At 35.1% G+C, this 14,339-nt stretch overlaps 1 protein-coding gene across 1 annotated transcript in view; it reads left to right on the forward strand.

Annotated features, from left to right (window-relative positions):
- Positions 1-13,508, forward strand: part of RECQL4 (RecQ like helicase 4) — a 54,642-nt gene extending 41,134 nt beyond the window's left edge. Inside the window, exons 19-23 of the mRNA XM_033064044.2 lie at positions 1,739-1,890; positions 3,339-3,513; positions 4,935-5,085; positions 9,021-9,123; positions 13,305-13,508. Coding sequence (XP_032919935.1) covers positions 1,739-1,890; positions 3,339-3,513; positions 4,935-5,085; positions 9,021-9,123; positions 13,305-13,426 — 703 coding nt within the window. The 3' untranslated portion in view covers positions 13,427-13,508. The remainder of the gene's footprint in view (positions 1-1,738; positions 1,891-3,338; positions 3,514-4,934; positions 5,086-9,020; positions 9,124-13,304) is intronic.
- Positions 13,509-14,339: the final 831 nt, after the last annotated feature.

Genomic DNA, 14,339 nt, shown 5'->3' on the forward strand with positions numbered 1-14,339 from the left:
GAAATTTGGGAATTCTCAGAAAATTTGGGTGAAATTGTCAAATTCTGGAAAAATTCAAAATGTGGAAAATTTTTTAAAAGTGGAGAATTCTGGGAAAAAAAGAGAAAATTTTGTGGATTTGGGAGAAAATTTTGGGAGAAATTTGGGAGAAATTGTCACATTCTGGAAAAATTCAAAATGTGAAAATTTTGGAACAAAAGTAAAGAATTTTGGGAAAATTTTGTGGATTTGGGAGAAAATTTGGGGAGAAATTTGGGAATTCTCAGAAAATTTGGGAGAAATTGTCAAATTCTGGAAAAATTCAAAATGTGAAAAATTTTAGAAAAAATGAGGGAATTCTGGGGAAAAATGGGAAAATTTTGTGGATTTGAGAGAAAATATTGGGAGAAAATTCTGGAAGAAAATTTTGGGAGAATTTTGGGAATTCTCAGAAAATTTGGGAGAAATTGTCAAATTCTGGAAATTTTCAAAATGTGGAAAATGTCAGGAAAATGTGGATAATTCTGGGAAAAAATTATGAAAATTTAGAGAATTTTGGGAAAAAATTTTGGGAGAAATTTGGGAGAAATTGTCAAATTCTGGAAAAATTTTAATTATGAAAATTTTGGAATAAAAATAAAGAATTCTTTGAAAAAATTGGGAAAATTTTGTGGATTTGGGAGAAATTTTGTGGAAATTCTGGGAAAATTTAGGAGAAAAAAGTGGAGAATTCTGGGAAAATGAAAAACTGGAAAAATTGGGAGAAAACTCAGGAATTCTGCAAAAAAATGGGAAAAAATTGGGAAAAAAGTGGGAAAATTAGGAATTCTCTGAAAATTTGGAAATTTTGGGGAAAATTGGGGAGTTCTCAGAAAATTTGGAAAAAAGTAAAGAATTCTTGGAAAAAAATTGGGAAAATTTGGTGGATTTGAGAGAAAATTTTGAGAGAAATTTGGGAATTCTCAGGAAATTTGGGAGAAATTGTCAAATTCTGGAAAAATTCAAAATGGAAAATTTAAAAAAAGTGGAGAATTCTGGGAAAAAATTGTGAAAATTTTGTGCATTTGGGAGAAAATTTTGGGAGAAATTTGGGAGAAATTGTCACATTCTGGAAAAATTCAAAATGTGAAAATTTTGGAACAAAAGTAAAGAATTTTGGGAAAATTTTGTGGACTTGAGAGAAAATTTTGGGAGAAATTTGAGAATTCTCAGAAAATTTGGGAGAAATTGTCAAATTCTGGAAAAATTCAAAATGGAAAATTTCAAAAAAGTGGAGAATTCTGGGAAAAAATTGTGAAAATTTGGGAGAAAATTTTGGGAGAAAACTTGGGGAGAAATTTGGGAATTCTCAGGAAATTTGGGAGAAATCATCAAATCCTGGAAAAATTGGGAAAATTTGTTGAATTTGAGAGAAAATTTTGAGAGAAATTTGAGAATTCTTAGGAAATTTGGGAGAAATTGTCAAATTCTGGAGGAAATTGGGAAATTTTAGGAAAAAAGTGGAAAAATTTGGAAAAAATGGGAATATTTGATGGATTTGGGAGAAAATCTGGGAAATTTTGGGGAAATTTAAGAGAAAAAAATTGGGGAATTTTGGGAAAACAAAAAACAGGAAAAATTGGGAGAAAAATCAGGAATTCCACAAAAAAAGGGGAAAATTTGGGGAAAAATTTGGGAAAAAATTGGGAAAATTTGGGAAAAAATTGGGGAATTTTGGGAATTGTGGAAAAATTGGATATTTTGGGATTTTCCCATCCAGGTGCCCTCCCTTGGGATTTCTCCTGGCTCGGAAAACTTCGGGAATTTCGGGATCGTTGGAATTCGACGCCGTGGCCTTGAGCGATTCCATGGGCTGGGAATTCTGGAGGGTCCGGGAGAGCCTCAGGAGGATCCAGTGGGAAACACGGAAAGGTGAAGGGAAAATTTGGGAATTTTGGGAATTCTGGGTGTTTATTATTTTTTTAGGATTTTTTGGGGGGATTTTAGAATTTTTTTTGAGATTTTTCGGGGAATTTTTTGTGGTTTTGAAGGGAATTTTTGGGTGATTTTTGTGAATTCTGAGGGAATTTTGGGGGATTTTTTTGGAGAATTTTTGGGAATTCTGAGAGGGTTTTTTGGGAATTTTTGGGGGGATTATTTTGAGGAATTTTTGGGATTTTTGGGGGATTTTTTGGGAAATCTGAGAGGATTTTTTGGGGGGGAATTCTTGGAATATCGAGAGGAATTCTGAGGGAAATTTGGGGATTTTTTAAAAATTTCTTGTTTAGGAATTTTTGGGAGTAATTTTTTGGATTTTGAGGGATTTTTATTTTATTTTATTTTTTAGGATTTTGTTGGTGAATTTGTGGGATATTTTAGGAGATTTTTTTGGATTTGTGAGAAGAAATTTTGGGGATTTTTGGGGAATTTTTGGGAATTTCTGAGAGGGATTTTGAGAATTCTTAGGGGAAATTTTGGGGGGATTTTTTTAGGAAATCCAAGGGGAAATGATTGGAATTTTTTGGGAAATTTTGGGAATATGGAGGGCAATTCTAGGAATATTAGGGGAATTGTGGAAATTCTGGGGGGATTTTTTAAAATAACTTTTCAGGAATTTTTGGGGCGATATTTTTGGATTTTTTGAGTGATTTTTTTGGGATATCTGAGGGGAATTTTTGGGATTTTTTTGGTGATATTCAGGGTTTTGGGGGATTTTTAAAAAAATTTTGAGGGGGATTTTTTGGGATTTCTGAAGGGAGTTTTGGGGTTTTTTGGGGAATTTTTGGGATAATCTTGGAGATTTTGGATTTCTGAGGGGAGTTTTTGGGATTTTTTGAGAAATTTTGGGGACATTCTTGGAGATTTTTTTTGTTATTTCTGAAGGGAAATTTTGGGATTTTGGGGGGAAGATTTTTTTTATTAATTTTTAGGATTTTGAGGGTAATGTTTTGGAGATTTTTTGAGATGTCTGAGGGGAATTTCTGGGGATTTTTTGGTGGTGTTTTTGGATATTCTTGGAGGTTTTTTTTTAATTTATGAGCATAATATTTGGGAATTCTGAGGGGATTTTTGGAGGGGAATTATGGGAATATTGGGGGGAATCTTTGGGAAATCTGAGGGCAATTTTTAGGATTTTGTAGGGGGGATTTTTTGAGATTTTTTTTGGGGTGAGTTTTTTGGATTTTTTGATGTAATTTTTGGGAATTCTAGAGGAATTCTGGCAATTCTGAGGGAAAAATTCTGGGAATTGTGTGAGAATTCACCTGGAAAAACTCTGGGAATGCTGTGAGAAAAATTCCAGAAATTCCCTAGGAATTCTGGGAAAAAAAAAATCCTTGAAATTCTAAGAAAATTCCAACAAATCCAACTTCAAATCCCAACAGGAAAATCCAAGATCCAGGTGGAATTTCAGGAATTGTCCTTCCACTTCCGCGCCTACGGAGACCTGGATTCCCAGGAATTGGATTCCATCTGGGAATTCCTGAATTCCCAAATCATTTCCCGGGAAAAATCCGAGCTCCGGAGACTCCAACGCTGCTTCCGGACCTTCCAGAGGTGAGAAATTCCCAAAATCCCTCAAAAATATCTCAAGATTTCCCAAAATTCTTTGGGAATTCCAAGAATTCCTGGAAAAGTGTCCCAAAAAAATCCCTAAAATTCTTTGTTAAATTTTGGAGAAGGCAAAAAAATTTTCTTGGAAAATTCCTTGGAAAATCCCCAACTGTCAGTGGAAAAAAATCTCCTGGAAAATCAACAAATATTCTTTGGAAATTCTCAAAATCCTTTGAAAATTCCTTGGAAATTCTGCAGAATTCCTTAGAAAATTCCCAAAACTTCTTGAAAAAAAATCATAAAATTTTTCTTGAAAAATCCCAAAAATTTCTCAGAAACTTTGGAATTTCTCCAATAATTTTTCGAGAAATTTTCCTCAAATTTCTGCAGGAAATTCCAAGAATTCCAGTGGAAAAACCTCCTAAAAAAGCTCCAAGATTCCTCAAAAAATTCCCAAAATTTATCAGAAAATACCAAAATTCCTTGAAAATTTTCTAACAAATTTTCCTGAGGAATTTTGGGGTTTTCTAAGGAATTTGGGAATTTTTCAAGGAAAAATCCTTGGAAAATTCCCAACTGTCACTGGAAAAAAATCTCCTGGAAAATCAACAAATATTCTTTGGAAATTCCCAAAATCCTTTGAAAATTCCTTGGAAATTCTGCAGAATTCCTTAGAAAATTCCCAAAATTTCTTGAAAAAAAATCATAAAATTTTTCTTGAAAAATCCCCAAAATTTCTCAGAAACTCTGGAAATTCTCCAATAAATTTTCAAGAAATTTTCCCCAAAATTCTGCAGGAAATCCCAAGAATTCCATTGGAAAAATCTCCTAGGAAAGCTCCAAGATTCCTCAAAAAATTCCTGAAATTTATCAGAAAATACCAAAATTCCTTGAAAATTTTCTAACAAATTTTCCTGAGGAATTTTGGGGTTTTCTAAGGAATTTGGGAATTTTTCAAGGAAAAATCCTTTGAAAATTCCCAACTGGCACTGGAAAAAAAATCTCCTGGAAAATCAACAAATATTCTTTGGAAATTCCCAAAATCCTTTGAAAATTGCTTGGAAATTCTGCAGAATTCCTTAGAAAATTCCCAAAACTTCTTGAAAAAAAAACCATAAAATTTTTCTTGAAAAATCCCAAAAATTTCTCAGAACTCTGGAAATTCTCCAATAAATTTTCAAGAAATTTTCCCCAAAATCCTGCAGGAAATTCCAAGAATTCCATTGGAAAAACCTCTAAGAAAAGCTCCAAAATTCCTCAAAAAATTCCCAAAATTTATCAGAAAATACCAAAATTCCTCAAAAATTTAACAAATTTTGAGATTTCATGAGGAACTTTGGGAATTTTTCAAGGGAAAATCCTTGGAAAATTCCCAAAATTTCTTGAAAATTCCCAATTTTTTTTGGAAATTCCCAAAATTCCAGCGTTGCATTCCCGAGTTTCTTTCCTGAGCCTCCGGAGCGGGAGCAGCTGGAGAAGAATTCCCAACTCCGGGAGCTGATCCGGGAATATTTCCAGAGGGATCCCAAGGAATCGGAGGAGGAAGAGGAGGAAAAAAATCCGGGAATTGCGCCGGTGAGGCTGGGAAAAAAATGGGGGAAAACCCTGGGGAATTATGGGTAAAATAGGGAATTATGGGAAAAAAGACCTGGGAAGTTATGGGGGAAAAAACTGGGGAGTTATGGGAAAAATAGGGAATTATGGGGAAAAAAAACCTGAGGAATTATGGGAAAATAGGGAATTATGGGGAAAAAATCCTGGGGAATTATGGGGGAAATAGGGAATTATGGGGAAAAAAATCCTGAGGAATTATGGGAAAAATAGGGAATTATGGGAAAAACACCTGAGGAATTGTGGGGAAAACAGGAAATTATGGGGAAAAAAACTTGGGAATTTATGGGAATAATAGGGAATTATGGGGAAAAAAACTGGGGAATTATGGGAAAAATAGGGAATTATGGGAGAAAAAATCCTGAGGAAGCATGGGAAAAATAGGGAATTATGGGGAAAAAAAACCCAGAGGAATTATGGGGAAAATAGGGAATTATGGGGAAAATAGGGAATTATGGGAAAAACACCTGAGGAATTGTGGGGAAAACAGGAAATTATGGGGAAAAAACTTGGGAATTTATGGGAATAATAGGGAATTATGGGGAAAAATCCTGGGGAATAATGGAAAAATAGGGAATTGTGGGGAAAAAAAATCCTGAGGAATTATGGGAAAAAAAGGGAATTGTGGGGAAAAAAACTTGAGGAATTATGGGGAAAAACAGGGAACTATGGGGGGGAAAAAATGGGGAATTATGGGGAAAAAAATCCTGAGGAATTATAGGAAAAATAGGGAATTATGGGAAAAACACCTGAGGAATTGTGTGGAAAACAGGAAATTATGGGGAAAAAAACTTGGGAATTTATGGGAATAGTAGGGAATTATGGGGAAAAAACCAGGGGAATTATGGGAAAAATAGGGAATTATGGGAGAAAAAATCCTGAGGAATTATGGGAAAAAAAGGGAATTGTGGGAAAAAAACCTGGGGAATTATGGGAAATTATGGGGGAAAAAATCCTGAGGGATTATGGGAAAAGTAGGGAATTATGGGGGAAAAACCTGGGGAATTATGTGGAAAAAATCCTGAGGAATTATGGGGAAAAATAGGGAATTATGGGGGAAAAAAACTGGGGAATTATGGGAAAAAATATCCTGAGGAGTTCTGGGGAAAACCAGGAAATTATGGGGAAAAAAACCTGGGGAATTATGGGAGAAAAGAGAGAATTATGGGAAAAAATCCTGAGGAATTATGGGAAAAATAGGGAATTATGGGGAAAAAACATCCCAAGGAATTATGGGAAAAAGAGGGAATTTAAGAAAAAAACCTAAGGAATTATGGGGAAAAAAATCTGGGGAATTATGGGAAAATAAGGAATTATGGGGAAAAAACCATGTGGAATTATAGGGAAAATAGGAAATTATAGGGAAAAAAACCCTGGGGAATTATGGGGAAAAAATCCTGATGAATTATGGGAAAAATGGGGAATTATGGGGGAAAAAAACCTAGGGAATTATGGGGAAAAAATCCCGAGGAATTATGGGAAAAATAGGGAATTATGGGGAAAAAACCTGAGGACTTATGGGGAAAAATAGGGAATTATGGGGGAAAAAAACTGGGGAATTATGGGAAAAATAAGGAACTATGGGGGGGAAAAAACTGGGGAATTATGGGGAAAAAATCCTGAGGAATTATGGGAAAAATAGAGAATTATGAGAAAAAATATCTTGAGGAATTATGTGAAAAATAGGGAATTGTGGGGAAAAAAAACTGGGGAATTATGGGAAATTATGGGGGAAAAAATCCTGAGGGATTATGAGAAAAGTAGGGAATTATGGGGGAAAAACCTGGGGAAATATGGGAAAAAAAACCCTGGGGAATTATGGGAAAAATAGGGAATTATGGGGGAAAAGCTCCTGAAGAATTATGAGAAAATAGGGAATTATGGGGAAAAAACCTGAGGAATTATGGGAAAAAGAGGAAATTATGGGGGAAAAAACCTGGGGAATTATGGGAAAAACTAGGGAATTAGGGGGAAAAAAATCTGGGGAATTATGGGAAAAATAGGGAACTATGGGGGGGGAAAAAACTGGGGAATTATGAAAAAAAATATCCTGAGGAATCATGGGAAAAATACGGAGTTATGAGAAAAATAACCTGGGGAGTTATGGGAAATGATGGGGGGAAAAATCCTGAGGGATTATGGGAAAAGTAGGGAATTATGGTGAAAAAAACCTGGGGAATTATGGTGAAAAAACCCTGGGGAATTATGAGAAAAACAGGGAAATATGGGAAAAAAATCCTGAGGAATTATGGGAAAAATAGGGAATTATTGGAAAAAACATCCCAAGGAATGATGGGGAAAAGAGAGAATTATGAGAAAAAAACCTAAGGAATTATGGGGAAAAAAATCTGGGGAATTATGGGAAAATAAGGAATTATGGGGAAAAAACATGTGGAATTATAGGGAAAAAAACCTTGGGGAATTATGGGGAAAATAGGGAATTATGGGGAAAAAATCCTGAGGAATTATGGGAAAAATAGGGAATTATGGGAAAGAGAGGTAATTATGGGGAAAAAAACCTGGGGAATTGTGGGAAAAATAGGGAACTGGGGAAAAAACCTGGGGAATTATGGGAAAAATAGGGAATTATGGGGAAAAAAACCTGGGGAATTATGGGATAAATAGGGAATTATGGGGAAAAAATCCTGGGGAATTGTGGGAAAAATAGGGAATTATGGGAAAAAACCTTGAGGAATTATAGAAAAAAGAAGGAATTATGGGGAAAAAAATCCTAAGGAATTATGGGAAAAGTAGGGAATTATAGGGGAAAAAAACTGGGGAATTATGGGGAAAAATAGGGAATTATGGGAAAAAAAAAAGTAGAATTATGGGAAAAATAGTTATTATAGGGAAAAACATCCTGAGGAACAATGGGAAAATTAGGGAACTATAGGGAAAAAATCCTGGGGAATTATGGGAAAAATAGGGAAGTACGGGGAAAAATATCCTAAGGAATTATGGGAAAATAGGGAATTATGGGAAAAAACCTGGAGAATTATGGGGGAAATATGGAATTATGGAGAAAAAAATCCTGAGGAATTATGGGAAAAATATGGAATTATGGGAAAAGTACCTGGGTAATTATGGTAAAAAAAGTCCTGAAGCATTATGGGAAAATTGGTATTTATAGGGAAAAAGCCTTGGGAATTATGGGAAAAATAGGGAATTATGGGGGAAAAAACTTGGGGAATTATGGGAAAAATAGAGAATTATGGAAAAAATCCTGAGGAATTATGGGAAAATAGGGAATTATGGGAGAAAAATATTCTGAGGAATTCTGGGGAAAATAGGGGATTATGGGGGATAAAACATGGGGAATTATGGGAAAAATTAGGGAATTATGGGGGGAAAAAATCTGGGGAATTATAGGAAAAACAGGGAATTATGTGGAAAAATCTTGGGGAATTATGGGAAAAATAGGGAATTATGGGGGGAAAACCTGGGGAATTATGGAGAAAAAATCCTGAGGAATTATGGGAAAAAGAGGGAATTATGGGGAAAAATCTGGGGAATTATGGGGAAAATGTGGAACAATGGGGGAAAATGGGGAATTCTACCAAAAATTGGGTAAAAAAATGGGGAATTGGGGGGAAATTTTGGAAAAATTAGGGGAAAATGAGGGAATTCTGGGAAAGAAATTGAGAAATTTTTGCAAGAATTAGGGAAAAGTTGGGGAATTCTGGGGAAAATTTGGAATGTTGGAAAAATTGGGGAAATATTTGTAAAATTTGGGGGAAATTGGGGAATTGTGGGAAAATTTGGGGGGAGATTTTTGGAAAAAAATTGGGGGAAAATTGGGGAATTCTAGAAAAATATGGGGAAAATCTGGGGATTTTAGAAAAATTTGGAAAAATTTTAGGAATTCTGGATAAAAATTCCCAATTTTCTCTCGGTTCAAGGATCAGGAAGAAGAAATCCGAGCGGAGATCCGGAAATTTCTGGCCGCGTATCCGGAGGAGGAATTTTCGGGAAGAGCCGTGGCCAGGATTTTCCATGGAATTGGTGAGGGGTCATTCCCAAAAAACCCAATCCCAAATTCCCAAAAATCCAAATTTTTCCCCCAAAATTTCCTTAAATTTCCTTTAATTTCCACCATTTTCCCAAATTTTTCCCGATTTTTCCCCCCAAATTTTTCTAACTCCCAGAATTCCCAAAAATTCCCAAATATTTTCAAAATCCAATCCCAAATTCCCAATTTTTCCCCAAAAATTTCATTTAATTTCCCACATTTTTCCCAAATTCCCCAATTATTTTCCTCAAAATTCCCAGGTTTTATCTCAATCCAAAAATTCCCGAAAATCTAATCCCAAATTCCAAATTTTTACCTATTTTTTCCTAATTTTTTTCCAAAAATTTCCTTTGATTTCCAACTTTTTTCCCATTTTTTTCCAAATCCCAGAATTCCCAAAAAAATCCAATCCCAAATTTCCAAAATCCAAAATTTTCCCCCAAAATTTCCTTTAATTTCCACCATTTTCCCAAATTTTTCCCCAATTTTCCCCCCAAAATTTTTCCAAATCCCAGAATTCCCAAAAATTCCCAAAATTTTTTCAAAATCCAATCCCAAATTCCCAATTTTTCCCAATTTTTTCCCATAAAATTTCCTTTCATTTCCACCATTTTCCCCAAATTTTTTCCTAAATTCTTTGAATTTTTTGGGAATCTGGGATTGGATTTTGGGAATTTTGGAGAAGATTTTTGGAGTGAATTTTGGGAATTTGGGATTTTTGGAAATTTGGGAATTCTGGGAGTGGAATTTGGGATTTGAGGAAATTCAGGAGGAAATTCAGATTTTTTGGGAATTTTGGGATTTTGAAAATGGATTTGGGGAATTCTGGGATTGGGATTTTGGAAATTTGGGATTGGATTTTTTGGGAATTAATTTGGGATTGGATTTTTGGAAATTTGGGATTTGGATTTCTTGGAAGCTGAAATTAAAATTTGGGGAATTTGGGATTGGATTCCTTTGGGAATCTGGGATTGGAATTTTTGGGAATTTGGGTTTTTGGTATTTTGGGATTGGGTTTTCTTCGGATTGGATTTTTGGGAATCTGAAATTGGAATTTTGGAATTTGGGTGTTTGGAATTGGATTTTTGGGAATTAGAGAATATGGGATTTTGGGGGGAATTTGGGATTGGAATTTCCGGGAATTTGGGATTGGATTTTTTTTGGAATCATGAAAATCTGGGATTGGAATTTTTGGGAATTTGGGGTTTTGGGATTGGGATTTTGAGGAATTTGGGATTGGATTTTTGGGAATCTGGGAATGGGGTTTTGGGAATTTGAGATTGGAATTTCTGAGAATTTGGATTGAATTTTTTAGGGGAATCTTGGAAATCTGGGATTGGGATTTTTGGGATTGGGATTTTTGGGAATTTGGGATTGGAATTTCTGGGAATTTGGGGTTGAATTTTTTTTGGGAATCGTGGAAATCTGCGATTGGAATTTTTGAGAATTTGGGTTTTTGGGATTGGGATTTTGAGGAATTTGGGATTGGATTTTTTGGAAATCTGGGAATAGGATTTTGGGAATTTGGGATTGGAAATTCTGGGATTTTGGGATTGGGATTTTGGGGAATTTGGGATTGAATTTTTTGGGATTTTGGGAATGGGTTTTTGGGAATTTGGGATTGGAACTTTTGGGATTTTGGGGAATTTGGGGTTGGATTTTTTTTTGAAATCTTGGAAATCTGCGATTGGAATTTTTGGGAATTTGGGATTTTGGGATTTTAGGATTAGATTTTTTTGGGAATTTGGGAATGGGTTTTTGGGAATCTGGAATTGGAATTTTGGAATTTGGGTGTTTGGAATTGGATTTTTGGGAATTTGAGAATATGGGATTTTTTGGGAATTTGGGATTGGAATTTCTGGGAATTTGGGATTGGAATTTCTGGGAATTTGGGATTGGATTTTTTTGGGGAATCTTGGAAATCTGGGATTGGAATTTTTGGGAATTTGGGTTTTTGGGATTGGAATTTTGAGGAATTTGGGATTGGATTTTTTGGGAATCTGGGAATGGGATTTTGGGAATTTGGGATTGGAAATTCTGGGATTTGGGGATTGGGATTTTGGGGAATTTGGGATTGGAATTTCTGGGAATTTGGGGTTGGATTTTTTTGGGGAATCTTGGAAATCTGGGATTGGAATTTTTGAGAATTTGGGTTTTTGGGATTGGGATTTTGGGGAATTTGGGATTGGATTTTTTGGGAATCTGGGAATGGGGTTTTGGGAATTTGAGATTGGAACTTTTGGGATTTTGGGGAATTTGGAGTGGGATTTTTTTTTGAAATCTTGGAAATCTGCGATTGGAATTTTTGGGAATTTGGGATTTTGGGATTGGATTTTTAGGGAATCTGGGAATGGGTTTTTGGAAATCTGGAATTAGAATTTTGAATTTAGGTGTTGGGAATTGGATTTTTGGGAATTTGAGAATATGGGATTTTTGGGGAATTTGGGATTGGAATTTCTGGAAATTTGTGGTTGGATTTTTTTGGGAATCGTGGAAATCTGGGATTGGAATTTTTGGGAATTTGGGTTTTTGGGATTGGGATTTTGAGGAATTTGGGATTGGATTTTTTGGGAATCTGGGAATGGGGTTTTTGGGAATTCAGGATTGGAAATTCTGGGATTTTGGGATTGGGATTTTGGGGAATTTGGGATTGGAATTTCCGGGAATTTGGGGTTGGATTTTTTTGGGAATCTTGGAAATTTGGGATAGGAATTTTTGGGAACTTGGGGTTTTGGGATTGGGATTTTGAGAAATTTAGGATTGGATTTTTTGGGAATCTGGGAATGGGGTTTTGGGAATTTGGGATTGGAATTTCTGAGAATTTGGATTGAATTTTTTGGGGGAATCTTGGAAATCTGGGATTGGGATTTTGGGGAATTTGGGATTGAAATTTCCAGGAATTTGGGGTTGGATTTTTTTTGGGAATCTTGGAAATTTGGGATTGGAATTTTTGGGAATTTGGGGTTTTGGGATTGGGATTTTGAGGAATTTGGGATTGGATTTTTTGGGATTTTGGGAATGGGGTTTTGGGAAATTTGGGATTGGAATTTCTGGGAATTTGGGGTTGGATTTTTTTGGGGGGAATCTTGGAAATTTGGGATTGGAATTTTTGGGAATTTGGGGTTTTGGGATTGGGATTTTGGGGAATTTGGAATTGGATTTTTTGGGATTTTGGGAATGGGTTTTGGGAATTTGGGATTGGAACTTTTGGGATTTTGGGGAATTTGGAGTTGGATTATTTTTGGAAATCTTGGAAATCTGCGATTGGAATTTTTTGGAATTTGGGTTTTTGGGATTTTAGGATTAGATTTTTTTGGGAATTTGGGATTGGGTTTTTGGGAATCTGGAATTGGAATTTTGGAATTTGGGTGTTTGGAATTGGATTTATGGGAATTTGAAAATATGGGATTTTTGGGAAATTTGGGATTGGAATTTCCGGGAATTTGGGGTTGGATTTTTTTTGGGAATCTTGGAAATCTGGGATTGGAATTTTTGGGAACTTGGGTTTTTGGGATTGGGATTTTGGGGAATTTGGGATTGGATTTTTTGGGAATCTGGGAATGGGATTTTGGGAATTTGGGATTGGAACTTCTGGGATTTTGGGGAATTTGGGATTGGATTTTTTGGGAATCTGGGAATGGGGTTTTGGGAATTTGGGATTGGAACTTCTGGGATTTGGGGATTGGGATTTTGGGGAATTTGGGATTGGAATTTCTGGGAATTTGGGGTTGGATTTTTTTGGGAATTGTGGAAATCTGGGATTGGAATTTTTGGGAACTTGGGTTTTTGGGATTGGAATTTTGGGGAATTTGGGATTGGATTTTTTGGGAATCTGGGAATGGGATTTTGGGAATTTGGGATTGGAAATTCTGGGATTTTGGGATTGAAATTTCCAGGAATTTGTGGTTGGATTTTTTTTGGGGAATCTTGGAAATCTGGGATTGGAATTTTTGGGAACTTGGGTTTTTGGGATTGGGATTTTGAGGAATTTGGGATTGGATTTTTTGGGAATCTGGGAATGGGTTTTCGGAAATTTGGGATTGGAATTTCTGAGAATTTGGATTGAATTTTTTGGGGGAATCTTGGAAATCTGGGATTGGAATTTTTGGGAATTTGGGATTTTGGGACTGGGATTTTCAGGAATTTATGATCCCAATCCCATTTTTCCCCCCAGGCTCTCCCCGATTCCCGGCTCGGATTTTCGGGCGCGATCGGCGCTTCTGGAGGAGGCTCCTCCCGCTGGAATTCCGGAGCCTTTCCCGCTTGGCTTCCCAGGAAATCCTGGCCTGGAGATGAGGGAAAATCCAGGAAAATATCAGGAAAAACATCAGGAATTTCAACAGGAAATTTGGGATTTTATCGGGATTTTATCGCGATTTTATTGAGATTTTATTGGGATTTTATTGGGATTTTTATTGGGATTTTATCCTGGATTTAATAAAGAAATGGGAAAAAAATCTTGGATTTGGAGTTTGGAGAATTTTTAATTAAAAAAATAAAAGGAAAAATTCTTGGCTTTAAAACCTGGAAAAATTTTTGAGAAATAAAATTATTAAATTCCCAATGAAATGTGGAAAATTGTAAAAAAAAACGGGAAAAAATACTAAAAAATTTATTTTTTAATTGAGATTTTATCCAGATTTTATGGGGATGTAGGGGGCATTTTATCCAAGTTTTATTGGGATTTTTTCAGGATTTTATCCAAGTTGAATTAGGATTTTATTGGGATTTTATCCAACTTTTATTGGGATATTTTGGGATTTTTATCCAGGTTGAATTGGGATTTTACTGGGATTTTATCCAAATTTTATTGAGATTTTATTGGGGTTTTTATTGGGATTTTATCTCAGATTTAATAAAGATTTAAAACCTGGAAAAATTTCTGAAAAAATAAAATTATTAAATTCCCAACAAAATGTGGAAAATTGTAAAAAAATGGGAAAAAATACTAAAAAATTTATTTTTTTAATTGGGATTTTACTGGGATTTTATCCAAATTTTGTTGGAATTTTCTATTGGGATTTTTATTGGGATTTTATCCTGGATTTAATAAAGAAGTGGGAAAAAAAATCTTGCATTTGGAGTTTGGAGAATTTTTAATTAAAAAAATAAAAGGAAAAATTCTTGGATTTAAAACCTGGAGGAATTTTTGAAAAAATAAAATTATTAAATTCCAAACAAAAGGTGGAAGATTATACAAAAAAATGGG

The sequence above is a fragment of the Catharus ustulatus genome, chromosome 1, assembly GCF_009819885.2.
Source record: "Catharus ustulatus isolate bCatUst1 chromosome 1, bCatUst1.pri.v2, whole genome shotgun sequence".
Lineage (NCBI taxonomy): Eukaryota > Metazoa > Chordata > Aves > Passeriformes > Turdidae > Catharus > Catharus ustulatus.